Raw genomic sequence first — 19385 nt, forward strand, 5'->3', positions numbered from 1 at the left:
AATGACCATGACAAAGTTAGTTTCTTGCTCACTAGTTCTGGGACCTACTGCTATCTCTATGAGGAAGTGGCCTTCCAGCTCCTCACTCCTACACACATGCCACCTGCCAAACAGGTCTCATGGCCAAGCCCAAGAGCAGTGGGATGGGAACTACCTGTCCCTCAGAGGGATAGGGTCTGGAGGGCAGTAGACAGGGGCAGCAAATTTTTAAATATATGTATAATATGTATAATTAGCTTTTGCACCACAAGTGTGGGTGATTTTTGAAACATCCAATCTCCTGGATTTGTGATGTTTCCAGCTGCGAGTACCAATCTTAATGTTTTCATAGCAAGTTCTGTGTTTTAGGTTGGTGAACAGTCTTCTTGTTAACTTATCTTTTTAACTTAATGCCCACTAACTCTTTGGGTTTTTTTTTCTTTCTTCAGAGAATTCGTGACTTAGAAGATAAAACAGACATCCAGAAACGACAGATAAAGGACTTAGAAGAAAAGGTATGTGTTCAGTATGAATTTCAGTCTTTGCGCTTTAGATCAGAAAATAATAGGAGTTTCACTCGTTGTGTTTCATTTCTTCTTAGTTACTGTGTGTCGTGCCCAGGCAGGTGTAGTGACAGTATGACTCTCACCGCCAGGCAGGCGCCTGCATTGCAGCAAAGGTTCTGCCTTCAGCAACCTCGCCTGGACATGTTTGCCTTTTGTGTTGATTCCTGTTCTTTTCTACGCATGTTTTCTTTCCTCAGTTTCCCCTTTCTTACCTTCATTTCCTTTCTAAAACTTCATTTTGAGTTTTGTGACTCTACTTTGCTCTTTCTTTTAAAAATCTTTTTTGATAACTTTTTTGGGGAAAAAAAAAAACATTCTTGTTATTCTTCACAAAAAGCCCTTTCTTCCCGAGCTGCAGTGTCCCCTTGACAGTAAGTCCAAAAACTTAGGCTGACACATGGTAATTATGCCCTCATGTCACTTCCCCCAATGGCCAGAAAGAGTCCTCCAAGTCAACCAGCACTTTCAGGGGTAATGCATAGTAGTTCCTAAAGAGGGCATTGCAGAATGTGCATGGCCGGAGAAGGGAGAGGGTTCATACGGGTGCCAAGCAAGCTGCAGTGAGGTAAACAGTCTCACACAACAAAGAATGCTCCCACCCATGATGCCTGGAGCACCAGTGCTAGGAACACAGCAAGGAGGGCAAGAGGCTTTCTCTAGAGTTCCAGTCTGAATTCCTGTGTTGCAAAAGAATACAACAATTTTCTAGCATCTCCTGTGGGCACCCAAGAAGAAAAAGAAAACCATCTATAGGATTTTATTCATCCAGGTTGCTTCTTTAATTCTCCCTAAATGTGAGGTCATAGGGAATCGGTAAGGGCCAGTAGCCAGACCATAAGCACCTGGATTCTTATGTAGGCTTTCCATATCTGTTTGACCTTAGTATGTGACTTAGACTTGTGTCTAAGCCTTACTGATAAAATAAGGGATGATAAAGCTTGCCCTTACCTTTTCTCATGGGTTCCATGAAGAACCATTGAAGTTACTTATGTGAAAATGACAAAACTCTGAAAGTGCTTGATTAAGAAGTATAATTTTATAAATTTCCAAACATAAAGTATACATCCTCTGCAAAATTTTAAATTTGAATTGTTCTCATTTCCAGAATGTGCTATTTAGCACTATAAGACTGAATGAGGCAAAGGTAGAGTGTTGCAAACTGAGTCTGACTTCCCAGGGTTTGGCAGGGAGACCCACAAGAGGCAAGGGGTTGTTCCCAGCTTCCCTGCTTGTCAGACCACATGCCTGTTGTTCTTCATTTTCTACATTTTTGAAGCTCCTGGTTTTAGTCATTTTCTGTGCTGACTGAAGGAGGAAGTCAGAATTGAAACCAGAAACTTTAGTTTGGTTCAGTCCCCATTCATCTATGGAAAAACAAATTGTAAGTTGGGGGGGGTAGATTTTTAATATATCTATTAATATCACTCCCATAGGCATTTTCTTAATAAATTTCATGGAAATTTTAGGAGGCAAGATATTAAGATTATGTTCCCTGTCAGAATTTCCTGAATATGTCGTGTCACATATCTGAACTTCTTAACCATTTATAGTAATGGGGTAATGTACATGATGGCAAACAAGGATTCTTCAGCTATCAAAGCAGTATATTCCACATATAATAGTAAATTAAGCCACTTAATAGTAAATTAAGCTTTGAATGAGAGATGAGGGTTGTGACACACCTTCTATTCCCTTTGCCTCCATTCTCATACATACACACCTAGAGAAAATGCGAAAGATCACTTACCAGAAATACTCTCTTTCTTTTCCTTGGGATACTTGAACACCTCCTGAGGGGACCTGAGATATCCCGTCTTTGTCCCTAATTTCCATGGACGCAGCATACGTCACTTGATAACTACAGACAGCAGAACTGCCTCAGCTGTGCAGCTTTACCTCCTCCCGAGCACTCCCCGGGTTATTGGCTTCACTGACTCCCATGCAGAGTTACTCTGAGATGGGCACAGTAGATACCGGGATCCCCTTTTATGCAGACAGTACAACAGCCCAGAGAGATAAACAACTTGCCTAGAACCATATAACCAGTCCATGGCAAATCAAGTCCGGAGGTTAGGGTGTCTGACTCTAGGTGCTACACTCGGCCCACCACACTGCCTGGACAAAGAATCTCATGGCCAATGAGGTGATGGGTATCTCCTGATGCCCTGAGAGGTAGCGCCGGTGTCTGAGCTCCTCAGAGGAGTAGTGGAAGCCTCCCATTCCCTACATCTTCTCCTGCTGTGGGTGTCATTTTACCACTCTCCATCTTCAAGGACTGAAAAAGAAGGACAGAGTTTCTGCTTCCCAGACTAATTAAAAGTCACCAATACGTGGCTCCTGGCACCATATTTATAATTTGACCATACAATTTTGCTACAGTGAAGCAAGAGTCCTATAAACAAGGGCATTACAAGACACGTGTGGATAATGTGCTCAACATGAGAAAACCATAGACAACCCCTTATTCAAAGATGTCGTGGGCAACAGAATGCTCCTGAATCGTGACAACAAGGTTAAAGACAGACTCTGTAAGAGTAATCATCAAGGAAATTGATATTTGAAGAAGAAGAAAAAAAAAAAAAGATCTGACTTGTGACCTTTAATAATTAGTAGGCAGTTGGTTATGTTCCATTGCTACATAAGCATGTCTGTCCCCCCAAGTATCTGCTTCTTTTTGAAGGTTCTCAGAGAAGAGAGACAAATCAGACTCCATTTAACTTCTGAGTCAAGAAGGAGAGAACTATCTGAGAAGCACAGAGGTTCGAACAGTATCATGCATTCATTTTCCAAAGTGTCCTCTGATGTGCAAGCCCGTTTTATACTATAGATCCTCACTCCTCCAGGGCACACCCAGGTTGTGCCTGCTGCCCTGGTGTAATTACTAATAGTGTCCCCATTTCTACCTCAGAAGTATCCCATGGTAGATGATTTATCATATCTTTACCTTACATATTAATATTCTTCCTGCTCTGCCTTACCCTGAAACCTGTCACATTAACCAAACAGTGATAGCCTTAAGAATAAATGTATGCTCTGATCATATTTTTGTATTTTTGGTAGACCCTGCCACACACTAACAAGTAGACTATAGTATGGACTGAAGTAGGACTTAGGAGGGCTAACCTCCAGGCTTTATTATGCTATAACATTACAGGCAATTAGACTGTTGACTAACTCTTTGGCACTTATGTTTTTCATTTATAAAATTACAAGCTTAATTCCATTATCTATTAGACCCCCTCAGGATTCCAAGATGTATGAGCTGATGTTAGTTGACTCTGGTTATTCATCGAATTATTTTGTCAATAGATAAGTAAAACATACAGTTTTTTTGTTTTTTTTTTTAACAGAAGGTACTTGTATGTGACAGAAGGTGTGTATGTGACAAGTGATGAGACTTGAGCAAACTGGAAAAGCTTGAGGTTTTATACGACATAAATGACAGTACAAAAATTTTCAGATTTACATAATCTTCTTCTTTTTCTTCTGCAGTTTCTGTTTCTATTCTTGTTCTTCTCTCTTGCCTTTATTCTATGGCCTTGATGTCAAGGTGCCTCTTAAAGGTAAGATTGCATTTAATTCTCAAAATGTGATTCTAAGAGGTATGTGATGAGAAGGATGCTACATATAGTTACTATTCCCATGTTTGTTTGTTTGTTTGTTTAAAAAACGTCCACTTAGTTTGGTTTGCTTAAATGCCATAAAATGAGAAAAAAGTCACTTGAAACTGATGTAACATTGTGTGTTGACTGTGGTTCAATTTAAAAAAAATTGAATTATAAAATGAGAAGCAGATCCAATCCACTTGGGTGATTATGAAAGAAATAAAGGAACCATCAAGTATTTTGGAAATCAAGAATTGTGTTCTAGTTAACCATATTGCTTTGGAAGGTCATGATGTCTGTGGAGCTCAGTGTTCTCATCAGTCTTCCATTATGCAGAAGGAATGGCTTCCCTGTCTGCAAAATGAAGAAATTTGAGTTTATATTTCGTATCTCTTCCAACTTAAAAATTCTGATCCTTTAATTCTAATAAGCTAAAAATGACTGATTACTCTTAACCCTTTCTCTCCATCTGATTTCATCAGAACTCAAAAAAGCAGGCTGTTAAGTGAAATTGGATCTTCTTTTCAAATAAGATCATTTTCAATGTCAGTTTAGAAAAATAAGAGTTTTATTATTTTTAAATTATCAAGTCTATGTCTCACGAATACACGTATAAATAATCTTGGACACTGATTCCCAGAGCTTGAAAAATACAGATCCCAAGGCCTTACTTCCAAGTGAATGGATCAGGTTATTGGAGATGGAGGTGAGAAGGAGGGTGGGAGAGGTGGAAAGCAAGGAATAATCTGTGTCTTTAACAAGCATACCAGGTGATTCTGATGTCTACCCAGGTACAGAAACCACAACTCATATTAACAGTATTTAAAAATGAGGAAGGGCCAGGTGCTCTTCTAAATCCAGGTATCATGGTCTGTGGCAGCTTTAGTTTTCCTATTGTATTATACAGGGATCTTTCCTGGACTTCATATTCTTCAACATTTTCTATAACAAGTTGAAAAATAAAGAAGAAACACTTTCTCTTTCCATGGGTATCAACTCTGTTACCTAGATGTGGTAGCAACAAGCAAAAATGTTTTAGCACAACCAGTTACAAAGGAGTTGAGCAAATATGCCCAGGAAGTTTATGTCCTCATATAATCAACCCTCTGGCTTTATTCTATCTTCCAAAAGATCTTCTGTTCTGACTGATAGCCATCCTGTCTGGCAATCAGGATGGTAGCCTTGCAGAACATAAGGAAGAGGACTGAGGCTCTGAAATTGAATAAGAATAGGAGTGCCTGTGTGGCTCAGTCAGTTAAGTGTCTGACTCTTGATTTTGGCTCAGGTCTTGACCTCAGGGTCATGAGATCGAGCCCCACATGGAGCCTGCTTAATATTCTTTCTCCTCTCTTCCTCTCCTTCTGTCCACCCCTATTCCTGCTTGCTCACTGTTTCTCTAAAAAAAAAAAAAAAATTGAATGATAATATAAGAAAAAATGGGTAAGATTTTCTAGGAAAGGGTAGAAATGGCTAGGTGTGAGAAAATGAGTGGCCCTCCCCAACCAAAAATAATAAATACATAGGACAAAGTTTAGTGGCACCCAAGTTCTACCCAAGTAGTTGAGGGAAGAATCAAAACTCGAAAATACTGGTTAGAAAATGAGTAGGTTTGAACATTCACATCAATAATGGCTAACACTTCCTTGCCCAGGGCTGTTCTAAGCAATAGATATAATGACCCTCACAACACCCCCCTGTAAAGTCTCTGCTGCCTTTTTTTTTTTTTTTTAAGATTTTATTTATTCATTTAAGAGAGAGAGAGAGCAGAAGCAGGGAGGAGGGGCAGAGTGAGAGGGAGAAGCATACTCCCCGCTGAGTAGGGAGCCAGATGCAGGGCTCCAGGATCCCAGGACCCTGAGATTATGACCTGAGCCAAATGCAGACGCTTAACCAACTAAGCCATCTAGGCATCCCCAAGATCAAGGGCTGCTTTTATTCCTTTCTTCACAGCTGGAGACACACCAAAACAGGACTTTCCCAAGGAAATAGAGCTACAATCAGCAAGACTGGCACTTGTACGCCAACAGCCTCCATCTAGAGGCTCTTAGCTGCTTACAAACCACCATGCTGCCGCACAAAGGAAAGAGGGCATTTCTCTCACATTGTGAGCGCTGTTGGTGATCATGTATGTCAGCAGTCAGGGTGCAGTGTGGGTAGTACTGCTTGGCTAGTAGGTTTTAAAATTACAGTGTGCTCATCTCTCTACCTTTTTCCATTTTTTGTGACTCTGAGGGTTGTATAGGATTTAATTTGCTTTTCTTCCAGAGTAGCACAAAACTGCCACTTAGTAGTTATCTGCTGAGTGAAAAGTCATGATTATAATTAATAATAATACAGAAAATTAATGTGACGGTGAATCTGGGGATTCAGATATAGGTATAGGAAAATGACTGAGTAGTTTAGAGTTACAGCTTTGAAGTTAGATAAACTGTTATGTTTGGATCCTGCCATTTACAAGCTATGTCATGGTAACTTTAATCCACCTGAGATGAGGTTTCCTATTCTGTAAAATGGTTATATTACCTACAACTTGGTATTATGTTGAGGGAACTAAATGCAATTATACATATAAAAGACTTACCACATTCCTTGGAACATAGTTCATAATCAGCAACTCTTAGCTATTATTATACAAAAATTTAGCACCACATTTACTGAATTTGTCAGTTTATAACTTTGATATTATAACTTGTAAGGGCACTTGGGTGGCTGAGTCAGTTAAGTCTGAGACCTTGGTTTTGGGTCAGGTCATGATCTCACAGTTCTGGGATGGAGACCTGCATCAGGCTCTACACTCAGTGGGGAGTCTGTTTTTCTGCCTCTCTCTGGCCTCTGCTCCTCCCCCCACTCATGAGTGCTGTCTCGCTCTCTGTCTCCTTCTCTAAAACAAAGAAGTCTTTTGGGACACCTGGCTCAGTTGATTAAGTGTCTGCTTTTGGCTCCTGTCATGATCCTATTTTCCTGAAATTGAGCCCCATGTCAGACTCCCTGCTCAGTGAAGAGTTTGCTTCTCTCTCTACCTCTACTCCTCCTCCCTACTCAGTGCTCTCCCTGTCTTTCAAATAAAGAAATAAAATCTTTAAAACAAACAAATAAAGTCTTTTAAAAAAAGAAATGATAGGGGCAGCTGGGTGGCTCAGTGGGTTAAAGCTTCTGCCTTCGGCTCAGGTCATGATCCCAGGGTCTTGAAATCAAGCCCCACATCAGAATCTCTGCACAATAGGGAGCCTGCTTCCTCCTCTCTCTCTGCCTGCCTCTCTGCCTACTTGTGATCTCTATCAAATAAATAAATAAAATCTTTAAAAAAACAAAAACAAAAAAACTTTAAAAAAAAAAGGTATTATAACTTCTAGCAGTACCAAGTATGTTACCACCTAAACCAGAACAAATAATTTCCTTTTTGTCTCCTCTTTTCAGGAAGTATTCTAGATTTAAATAAGATGACTGGAAATTGATCAATGCCACTTTTGTCTCCAAAGCAGATGAAGGAGAGATAGGAAGAAGTAAGGAAGAAAAATGTTTGGTTCTTTGGCAGGTAGTAAAGGTGTATTACACATAACCATAAAAATATTTTTCCTACTAAATTAAGGATTTATATTCTGCTCTTAAACCCAAGACTCACTTAAATTATATGTAAAGATACCTTCCTTGAAGTGGAGCCACTCGTGCTTTTTTTTCTTTTCGCAATTAAATTACCTAAGTCATTTTGTGGTGATCTAGAAGCTGCCGAAGGCTCCCAAGAAAGCACCCTTACTGCTCTCAGTGGCAGCTAAATGCAGCTGCACAGATTATATCAGGACTTTCATCTTAAGCAGGGGAACCCCAGGTAGTTTCAGAAGATACCATCTGTGCATGCATTCTGTAGATTTATTCTAAATAAATAGTGTACCACAAATTCTTCCATGTCAGTTATACAGGGAAACAAAGGAAAGAAGAAAATGAGAGGAGTAAAGAAATAGCTATCACCAGGTTATTGTTACATCCAGGTTATAGTGACCAGGTTATAGTGACTGAAAATCCTCTTCTTCTGAAGAGGGACATGTTAATGAGGAATATACCAGAACCAACTCCGTTCATTATGCAGTTTGGAAGACCATACCGAGAACAGGTGATCATAATTTTTCATTTACATACCGTTGTTCGTTTTTTTTTTGTTTTTGTTTTTGTTTTTAAAGATTTTATTTATTTATTTGATAGACGTCCCCCGTTGTTCGTTTTTAATGATCCCAGTGTCAACCATGAACACTTGAACTTGATAGTTCAGTATTTTCACTTCCTGTCTAGTAACATAATACAGGTTAAAAGACCAATAATACTATATTGTTCTTCTGATTTAAAAAAAAAAAAAGACTTAAAAAATAAATACTGTGGGCGCCTGGGTGGGTTGAGCCTCTGCCTGCAGCTTGGGTCATGGTCTAAGGGTCCTGGGATCAAGGCCTGCATCGGGCTCTCTGCTTGGCGGGGAGCCTGCTTCCCCCTCTCTCTCTGCCTGCCTCTCTGCCTACTTGTGATCTCTCTCTCTCTCTCTGTCAAATAAATAAATAAATAAATAAATAAATAAACAAACAAACTGTATTATAAAAACAGCCATAGCAGCGCCTAGGTGGCTCAGTTGGTTAAGTGTCTGCCTTTGGCTGGCATTGTGATCTCTGGGTCCTAGGATAGAGCCCACATCAGACTCCCTGCTCAGTAGGGAGTCTGCTTTTCTCTCTCTCTCCCTCTGCCCCTTCCCACTCTCATTCTCCCTCTCTTAAATAAATAAATAAAAACTCTTTTTACGAAGTCAGCTACGGGGCACCTGGGTGGCTCAGTGGGTTAAGCCTCTGCCTTTGGCTCGGGTCATGAAATCGGGGTCCTGGGATCGAGCCCTGCATCCAGCTCTCTGCTCAGCGGGAGCCTGCTTCCCCCTCTCTCTCTGCCTGCCTCTCTGCCTGCTTGTGGTCTCTCTCTCGCTTTGTCAAATAAATAAAATTTTTAAAAAGCCAGCTATAACTGATTAGTTACAAATTCTCCATGAAAATATGCAAATGTTTTTTCTTATTACATATATATTTTTTCAATCCCTCCTGCCAAGGCCTGGGGGTGGCCTGCAGAAAATAAATGGCAATATGACTCTACTATATTTATTGTTTAAGATGAAAAATTTTGTTCCTTATTCTCTTATATTGTTAAGAGATAAGATGAATCATTGTATGCCAGTTAGTCAGTCTTTCTTTCCTTTTTTTTTTTTTTTAAGATTTTATTTATTTGACAAAGAGGAAGAGAGTATAAGCAGGGGGAGGGACAGAGGGAGAGAGAGAAGCAGATTCTCCACTGAGCAGGGAGCCCAACGTGGGGGTTGATCCCAGGACCCTGGGATCATTACCTGAGCCAAAGGCCGACGCTTAACTGACTGAGCCACCCAGGTGCCCCAATCAGTCTTTCTTTATGTAGATATATTCATTAGTCTTCATCTAGTCATACTGAGGTTGTTTCCCTGTCTTATAGATTAGACTATTAAGAAATCATAGACTAGGGCTTATGCTTTATAGACCTTTGTATGTTCAAGGTCTACAGCAGTGCCTTCTATATACTAAGTACTGAACACATTTTAAGTTGACAGGTGGACTGAAGGCTAGACAGATAAATGAGTAAATGGTTGGGTAAATGACTGAGAAAGCAGATTTGTGACATGTTAGGTCAGAGCCCTGGATAGGATGGGACTATAATAACAAGATGGCTATCTGATTTGTTCTTTATGTGTCTTTGGAGAATAACTTGAAGAATGAGTGAATAGGGGTGCCAGGGTGGCTCAGTTGTTAAGTGTCTGCCTTCAGCTCCGGTAGTGATCCCAGGATCCTGGGATGGAGCCCTGTATCAGACTCCCTGCTGGGCAGGAAGCCTGCTTCTCCCTCTCCCACTTCCACTGCTTGAGTTCCTTCTCTTGCTGTGTATCTCTCTGTTAAATAAATAAATAAAATCTTTAAAAAAAAAATGAGTGAACAAAGGAAAGAATACATGAATAAATACATTCTCCCCCATCTCCTACTCACCTGGCTCAGTGCTTCTTCTCTAGATGCTCTTATAATTCGCACTCCACATGGCAGCTGAATGAATTTTAGGAAACACAAATCTAACCATGCCCCCTGCCTGGGAAAGCATCATCATTAGAGTGAAATCTCATTCCCTTAATGTGGCCAAACAGAGCCCAGAATGGTCTAACTGCAAACAGCCTCTCAGGCTTTCTCTTGCTCTAGAAGCTTCTTTGATGAGCCTTAGTCCCTTCTGCCTACTGCAGGGGTTTGCCCACGCAGTCCTTGTGCACACAGTACTTTCAGCCCTGATTTATCTAGTAAACATCTACTCACTTATCCTTCAGATCCCAGCTCACTTATGACTCCCGCAGGCAAGTCTTCCTTGATTGTACTCCCAGACAAATTTTACATGCATTTGGGTTGTTTTGGTTCTTGTTGTTGTCATTTTTCTCAATTAATGCCTGTATTCCTCATTCTGTCCAGGTTCTTGAGGGCCAGGACCATGCATGTTTTATTCATCCTGTAACCCTAATGCCCACATAGCGCCTAGCTTGTATTGACAATCCATAAATATTTCTTAATGATGGTTATGGTATTATGGTAAAGAAGAGAAAGAAGACATCTCTTTTGTGGTTGACAAGTGCATTTCATATCTATTATTTTATTTAATAGAGAAATCCTACAAAATAGATACTATTATGCCTGTATAAATATTAATTTCTTAATATAAAAGATTAGCAAGTAATAGCCTCTACTACTTCTCTAGGGATTAAATGACATTATATAAGTAAAGCAACCAGTATAGTATATGGCATATAGAAAGACTCATTAAAAGCCAAGTTCCTAGGACACAGTAAGCATTCTGTCTTGGATCATGCATTATGAGATGTGCTTCTGTCCACTTGGAATGTCTTTCCCACACAACCATCAACTAGTTAATATCCATTTGTCCTACCCATGTCAGTGTAAAAGCAGCGACTCGGGGAAGCCTGCTCTGATCTCTGACTTCAGTTTTGTTTAATTTATCATTATGTCTTTCCCACTAGGATTCTCTTAACCCAACTACCTTATAGGGTCGGGTTCCTCACCTGTAAGATGGAGGTAATAATAGAGCTACCCTTTATTGACTATTTTACCATATGATAAATTGTATATGAGGGTTATGAAATGAAAGGTGTCAGGAAGACCCGTAGAGGTCTGGATGGTACAGTTTGTTGGGTGATGGTGCCCTTTACAGAGACCTCAGAAGCAGGAAGAGGGAGTGACTGCTGTCCAGGATTTGGGGTTCTTTATGATAACTAGGGATCAGGAGGTAGCTATAGTTTGTGACTCAATATACCTCTAAATATGTGGCCCATAAAGGATCAAAACTATAACTTCTAGCAGTTAGAAAACCCTAAAGAACAGTGAACATAAGTAGCCTGTCCATTAAACCCAACTCATATTTGCTAAGTGTCATCTGTGAACCAGGCAGTGTAGTAGGTACTTGGATACTGGAATCACAAGTCAGACATTACATCACTGTGCTCATTCACTTACAGTCTGCTGGCATGTAGTAAACTCTCAGAAATGGTAGCTGCAATCGCTGTGTGGCAGAGGAGGAAACTAAAGCTCGGTGATGTTAAAGCAACCCACTCATAGGAATTCCTGAGGTTCTGTCATATCCCAAGGGCCTTGTCAATCAAAAGCGAATGTATGTTCTCTACAATTTTTGTTACAGTGTGCCTTTGGTTCACTGAAAATTGGTCATTGATGGTGGCCCATTGGATGGGACTCCAGTTATTCACAATGCCCATCTGAATAAATGTGGCTCTGTTCCTAGCTCCTTTACAGATACTCACTGTACACAAATTTAATATTCTGGGAGACTGCCCTTCTCTGTTTACATATTTATTCTATCCATACAAATATACATACACTATATATATTTTTATATGTACATATATTATACACAAACACACACCTTAAAGCATCTTTTATGTACGTTAAGATCAGTTTTCTTCTCTACCAGGGAATATAAGAGTATTACAGTTGTAGCCAGTTGTTTGGGGCTCTTATCTCAGTGGGATATAAATATGAACATAATCTGTTTTTCTCAAAACATGGCTTTCACTCAGGTTCTAATTTTCCTCTTATTCTTTAATAAATCTCAAGCTGGCTCCCCAGTTTTTCAGTTCTTTAAAGTCTGGCTCAGTTTAAAATTCAACCTCCGAGTCCATCTAATCTCATTTCTTCCCTATTCTAGGTGTAGGACAGATTCATGATCTGGCTCTAAGAGATCTCTCCCTCTTCCCTGTTCAAAGCTTGGTTCTCGTGGAGGGCAGGGAAGAGGCAGAGGGAAAAGAGTACATGTCTCTCAACTGCATTGACAGTGCTTGTGACTCTCCCCCTGGTGGTTGATGCTTTTCTCTGGCAGTTATCAGTGCTGATGTCCTTTCTATGAGAGGTGATGAAAGACTGGCCATTTGGGGGAACGTATGTGTGAGTTCTTCAGAAGCTGTGCAGGGTGTGCCCACAGCAGTATTCCCTGACTGGCTGAGACCCAAGCCCTTCCATTGCTTCTTTGGATCTCAGCATTGGTGCTCCCAGCCACAACATCTTGTTGGGAACGCATCTCCTGCCTTATCTCTGCCCCACCATCCCTGTCCAGTTCTCTGCCCAGATAGACAAAGAAAGATGTGCAATAGGTGAGCATTGCTCTGTATTTGAGCACTAGAATGTGAGTCTCATTTGTGCAAGTACCAGCAGTCTCTCCCTCCTACATCTAACCCACTGTACTTCCTTCCCACTGGTCCTCCTCTGTGACCCAATCACTCTTTCACTCACGTCTAATCTAGTCTTTAGGAGCAACATGACTCTGCAAATATGAATTCCAGATATTTCTGACTGGTGCTAATGACAGGAATTCTTTTGAATCTTTCATTTGCCTCTAGTTGGTGGACTGGACATCTCCTGGGGTACTAACTGCATTGCTTCCCACCACTTTGGATATTGATCACTATTTCTGCAGCACCAGTAAAGTCCTGCTAGAGAATTAGTATTTTTGTTTTACAGATGGAGAAATGAAGGCTTAGAGAATTGAGATAACTTGTCATTGGACATGCAGTGTCCAAAACTGGAAATCCCAGTTTTCTCCATCCATGTTATTGAGGCTGTAAAGGCCAAGTCTTTGAGCAGCGCATGATAGCACGTCCTTTGTGCCATCTCTGGCTTTTGGGGGGAAGAGAGTATTATATCCTTAACATCTAACCAAGTTTAAAACTCAGACACAGAGACTTAAAGAGAAATAGGGCTAGGAGTTCTAACTGGTATAGTCCAGGGAAGTACCTTTTCAGGAACATCTCTGGAGCCAATTAAGAAACCCATATGGCATACTTCCCAGGGAATCCCCAGGTCAAGACCTCAGAGTGGAGTCTACATGCCACTGGATACAATTGTTGAGGAGGAAATATGACATAAAAGTAAGTCACTGAAAGGCATAGATAGACAAGATCTGCTTTTAAAAATAATTTTATGTTTTGTAATTTTATATTTAATTTTGGGGGTATGATCATTCATTTGAGCTTCTAAGGTGTTGTCTTGGAAGGCCCCAGAAGTAAAGGCTACTATGATAATTGCTTATATGTCAGGCCACTTACTATGAAATAAGACCTGTTTGTCACTTTCCATGCAGATATAACCCTTGAAATAGATTGTTCTCTTTTCTCACTTAAAATTAAAGGGATTGAGCTTAGAGACTTTGTTTATGTAACTTGGATTAGATAGTAGAGCTCAAAGAGGTGGTAAAGAATAATTTTTTTCCTTAAAAAAATAATTTTATTCCTGCTTCAGTTAATGACAGCAATGGTGATTTAAGAATTTTCCCTCTGTTTTTCAGAGTAACCGAAAACACGGATAAGACCCCAGAAAGGCAAATGCTTCTAGACCTTCAAAGATGGCAGAAATGTTTACAACAGTGAGAGGGAGATCAAAAGCTAAGAACTACCCTGTAGCCAGGACTACAACTGTGTATTTTAAAGCCATTATTCAAGGTTTCTTACTTGACAGTTCCCACATGACCCTGTTGAAAATCTACAATATATGCTGCATTTAATGAAACATGTATATGTCAAACCAGAAGAAAAGAACTATAAACGTATATTATGTAAAGAAAAAGTTCAGCAATGGAAACAGTTTCAGCAGATCAAGGAAAGATGTGTCTTGGGCATGGAACCAAAGTTACAAAGAAACACTGTCCCTCTGCTGTGCAGGGGGATCATTTTAATGTAACACCACACCCCATGGAAACACTAGTCCTGAAATAAACATTTTCAAAAATCAAAACAAAGGAAAAAACAAGGGCGGGTGGGGAATGAAGCACGAGGAATACCTATGAGGAGCTATTTACAATAAAATGTTTCATTTGAAAAGTCTGGTTTCTTACTACAGGGATTTGCTTTTTGTCTTTATTGTTGTTTAAAACTCAGGAACAGAGCCGCCTGCAATGTGAATGGGAAGGAAAGCAGTCTCCCGTTTGTTTCTCTTCCAGAGGTGGAGCTTGTGGATGCATTCCACAGAGGACAGATGAGAGCGCACCACAATGACCCCCACTCAACGGGCAACAAGGCGGAGGACCTAGGCGAATGTAACATAAGAAATAAAAGCAGATTTGATGCTGCCTTGGCCTTCTGCCACATCTGTCTTCCTCCACGAACAGACTGATCTCATTCATATTGAAAATTAAGAAGATGATGCCCTGAATCACAAGTTCCCTGACTCGGTTCTGTTAACAATGCTACCATCTATCTCTAGGGCACACGGGCCCGAGAGCATCTCTGAATCCATTTCCAAAATACTGGTTTTCAAATGGCTGCTTAAAATTGCCTGCAAATAAATATGTTATACTGTTTGAATAAAAACACAGTAGAGGTGAAAAGTAAACTTCTACCAACAGCTGAGTTTGCCACAGAGATGCAAAAGATCAACAAAATTTTGATTTTTTTTAAAGTATCCTGATATGCCTAGAGCATTCTGACCTCTTGTCGTTTAGACTGATAACATTTTTTCCCCCAGAGAGCTGACAGCAACAAGACAGCTCTACTTTTTTTTTTATATAGAAGTAACATGTTACCAATAAGGTCCTTTTCTACCAGAGAAGAGTAGAAGACTGGTACTTTTCCTAAGTTATGTAATACTGAGTCTTGGATTCATCTCTGAGAGCCAGTAAATGTTCCTGAAAAACAAATTTAACACCTCATTTACTGTAGATAACAAAACAGCCTCAATTTTTCAAATTGTCAAGGTTTTATTTACAGGGCTAGATTTCTCATGCATAAAGAATGTGTGTAGGGAGCCAGAAACTCTTTCTATGAAATGCTACACAAATCCTTCCATACGTGAGTTCCGTATCTTATTCTTTGGTTTTTAACGCTGGCATTTTCCAAGCCAGAACACGAACTGAAGAATAGGCCAAGAAAGGCTAGAATGCTGAGGGTCCTGTGTTCTGTCCTCTTTTCTGCTGACCCAGGTGTCTTTGGCCCAGTCACTTAACCTCTCTGTGCCTCAGTCTCCTCATCTGCAAAATGAGGTTAAATGCTTTTTCATAAAGGTTTTGTTTTGTTTTGTTTTTTCAATTCTGGAACAAGAGGTGCTTAAAGTAGCACAAAGTGCTTTGTAAAATTATGACTGCTATATTATTTGACTTTCTTGTATTGTTGAGAAAAAGTCCCCCACATAATAAAATAGTGCTTCAGTTTTGTTAAATCTAAGCACCGCAGCACTGAAGCTTTCCCATTGAACTACCTGGGATATCGCTAGCAATAAAGGTTGGGAGATCCAGAGCTGGGATCTCTGATAACCTATAGTAAACAGATCATCTCATGTTTTTGAGCAAGACCGAAGAACGTCATTTCCCTGAGAAGTATCTCGTAGCTCTCCTTATTGTGTATGCATGCCATGATAAGGAAGAAACACTTTAGTCACAGGAGAGCCAACTCTGAAATTAAAGCGTGGAATCTACTGATAGTATCACATAATTAGTCTGATCATCCCTTTCATTTTGGAGAGATGTACAGTAATGGGTCCTACTGGGAATATACAAAATAATCATCCTGCTGGGTTCTTTATTCAACTGGGTAGTTTCTTTACTTGGTATGAAGAGCACATTCGTTGTGCAGGCAATGTTAAAGAATGTGGCACTACGCTACAGTCTGTGACCCAACCCTTTCTGATCTCAGAGTACGTGGAAGAGAATCAATTACTCTTCCCTCTTCAACTTTTCTCTTCTGTTCTTTAGTGGACAATCCAGGGTCTGTCTGTGCAAATCCATACTCCATCTGCTATGTCAAACCTGCTTTCCTTCTCTTCATCTTGCTTTTTCCACCAAGAAACTTGTATGCTAAATTTTATATCCAAGCACTGACTTTGATTTAAATGATTAGAAACATCTGTAAAAACAGTGTGGCTTGATTGTGTACCTTATCTGCTACAAATCTGATTGTATCACACACATAGAAAATCACACACAAGCAATACAGGTAGGATGACCATCTAAGCAGCTTTAGATGCATTTAGGACAAATGTAAAAGGGAGGGATTCATACTTTTTGTTTAGCCTTCAGGAAATGAGCAAAGTTCTCTAGATTTTAGGCTAAAAGGGTATGTTTTTACCAAGTCTTAGTCCTGATCCTCAAAGTTTACATACCATTGGATTAGGCTAAATATTTTGATAAATACATCTCTGTTATTTACTTCAACAATTATAAGAACATCAACAAAATTATAAAGGTATGTTTGACTCATGGATCCACAGAAATGAATCCTATTTAAATGAATGTTTCCCTTGCATATTATGTTCAGCAAAAGTAAAGGGTATCTCATGAGTAATGGAGAGGCTGAATGTGGGCCCCCTTCTTACAGAGAGTACATAATCCCCAGTCTGATGTTTAATTTCTGTATCTGAACTACCCTGACATACTTGGCCAATAAGTTAGTAGTGGTCAGGATGACCTTCTTCAGGGTTCATTTAGTTAATTTTTCTTATCAAAGTATTCATCTCTTGGAAAATAAATGTAACTAATGATATTACAGAATAGTTTGACAAAAAAAGGAAAGCCCCAATTTGGATAGTTATTCAGGACAGGAAAATTTTCACAAGGAAAGAAAAACAAAATCGAAAACTATATTTGGCTATCATACTAGAAAAAGCCTCTATTATTAAATTGACTGTCTAACCATTTTTCTTTAATGCCACCAAAATTTTATTTTAGGAAACACATTTGAATGTGCTTTTAACCTGTGTCAAACCTGCCAGTAGTAAGGTTTTAGGGGTGGAAGAATAAATTTTGCTTTGATTTTTCTTCCACTCACAAATAACCGTTCACATAGGTGGCCTGGTTCTTCAGTAGGATAGAGATGATGTAGAGGGTTCATGGGTCATCACTGGAGCTAAAAGGGGACATTTGTTCTCTACTAGTATGGGAGAAATAAAGTTTTGCCAAATAATTTTTGCTACAGTATTTAAATTCAACTAAATTTTTGTTCATAATAAATCTTTGATAAACTTGTTCCTTTTGCCTATTTGTTGTCAACTTTTTCTGTAAACCCATTGTGTAATTCACATGTTTAATGTCTTCAATGTAATTCTTCATTGTTTAAAAAGGAAGTGTTTGAAAAACTGCTTAGGTTTTCATGGGAACTATAAAAATGATATCATTTTTGTGTTGATGTTTAAATAATTGGATCATGTGTGTTATGTTACATCAAAGTAGGTGGACAGCATAGACATTTTTAAATACTTAATTGCATTTTTTTGATTTTCAAAGAGTGGCACTATGTATGTATGTATATATATACATGTATACATGGTATATGTGTGTGTGTGTATATATACATTTAGGGTGTTGAAAAAGTTCAATATAACTTCTGGAAGATCAATAATCAAAGCAAATCTTAGATGACTTTATGTCATGAGTTAATACTTCCAGGATGGGCCCAGGCTTCTCCTTAAGTTGATACTTTTTTAAAGGGAAAAAAGTAGGTCACAAGGTCTTAAAGGACTAAAGTTTTTTTCCCGTTCAACTGCGTTGTCACTTCTTTATATTACCTTAAGACTGAATTTCAGGTGTATTGGTGAGAAGCTTCATACATAAGAGAAGGTTGGAGTTGATCCTCTAACTCCATTTCAGTACTGGGCAAGGAAGATTCACATTCCTTTGCTGCCATTTAATTTGGTTCTTCTTAAATAAACCTTCTGCTGTTGAAAGTTCAAGTCCAGTGTTTAATCAAGTTACTAAAGATCTATTCCAAGGAGTAATGTGTCAAAAATAGGTTATAATTTGCTATATTCAACCTAGTGTATCATGCCCAGAGGTGGCAGGGACTGATTCGGTGAAGTTCCCTGTGTTTGCATTTGTGTTTTTGCATTAAGGTCTTTGCACCCTGCTTTTATTTCCATCCTTGTTATAGCAAAGTTCTGGAGGATGGAAATGGTGTAGATAAACAACTTTGAGTCCAGTTTTGCCTAAAGTCAAGACTCTACAAACTCGCTCGAGTGTGGGTAATGCAGTTTTCAAAAAGCACATCCCCAGCATCCATCAATAAGAGCAATCACTTAGATTTGATTGACATCTCACAAAATGTGCCTATTTCCTCCCCAATTCACTGTAGTAACTTCCTATGAGACAGATCAAAATTCAAACACTTTTATAGATATGTAATGTACATATAAAAACATATATATTCTGTACATAGGTGATGGTGTGAGCGCTTACTTAATGTGTACTTCTGTCCTAGGATTGAGGACTTAAGGAAGGGGTTTTTCTATGCTGCTAAGTAACTCATATTTTTTGTTAGCATCTGGTGTCTGTGCTCTTCTCCTTCCCTGCCTCTTCTCTGTCCTCCTCTACCTTCTATTCACTACCACGATTCCCTGTTGTTGACTGAAACAAGAAACTACTCATTGGCTTTCCAATTACCCAGCCCCATAAACCATCCTGGTAGTGATGCCAGTGGTTTTCTAGGAAGAGCAACAGAAAGTCTAGTACAACCTACAGTATTAATATTACCCAAAATTTCCATAATTTTATCAGCTAGAAATCTCGTTCCAACAAGGGTTCATGCATGTTTTAGCCTTCGAGATCCATCTCTATGGGGACTCAAGAAGAGACCCGATGTATTTGAATACTTGATTCCCAGATGCCTCCTGTGCTAATGTAGCCAGGGGACCAATTTCTCAGAGCTTTC

The 19385-nt window shown here is 39.4% G+C and overlaps 1 protein-coding gene across 9 annotated transcripts in view; it reads left to right on the forward strand.

The window, feature by feature from the left end:
- Positions 1-15259, forward strand: part of JAKMIP2 (janus kinase and microtubule interacting protein 2) — a 166254-nt gene extending 150995 nt beyond the window's left edge. For 4 of the 9 annotated variants that reach the window (XM_032336247.1, XM_032336249.1, XM_032336248.1 and 1 more), the window contains exons 20-21: positions 429-494; positions 3226-3999. In XM_032336247.1, coding sequence (XP_032192138.1) covers positions 429-494; positions 3226-3372 — 213 coding nt within the window. In that variant the 3' untranslated portion in view covers positions 3373-3999. Of the gene's footprint in view, positions 1-428; positions 495-3225; positions 4001-4037; positions 4109-13546; positions 13626-14041 lie in introns of those variants that run through there. The other 5 variants (XM_032336253.1, XM_032336251.1, XR_004284013.1 and 2 more) reach the window with 4 other exon arrangements.
- The last annotated feature ends 4126 nt before the right edge of the window (positions 15260-19385 follow it).

The sequence above is a fragment of the Mustela erminea genome, chromosome 3 (genome assembly GCF_009829155.1).
Source record: "Mustela erminea isolate mMusErm1 chromosome 3, mMusErm1.Pri, whole genome shotgun sequence".
NCBI classification, from domain to species: Eukaryota; Metazoa; Chordata; class Mammalia; order Carnivora; family Mustelidae; genus Mustela; species Mustela erminea.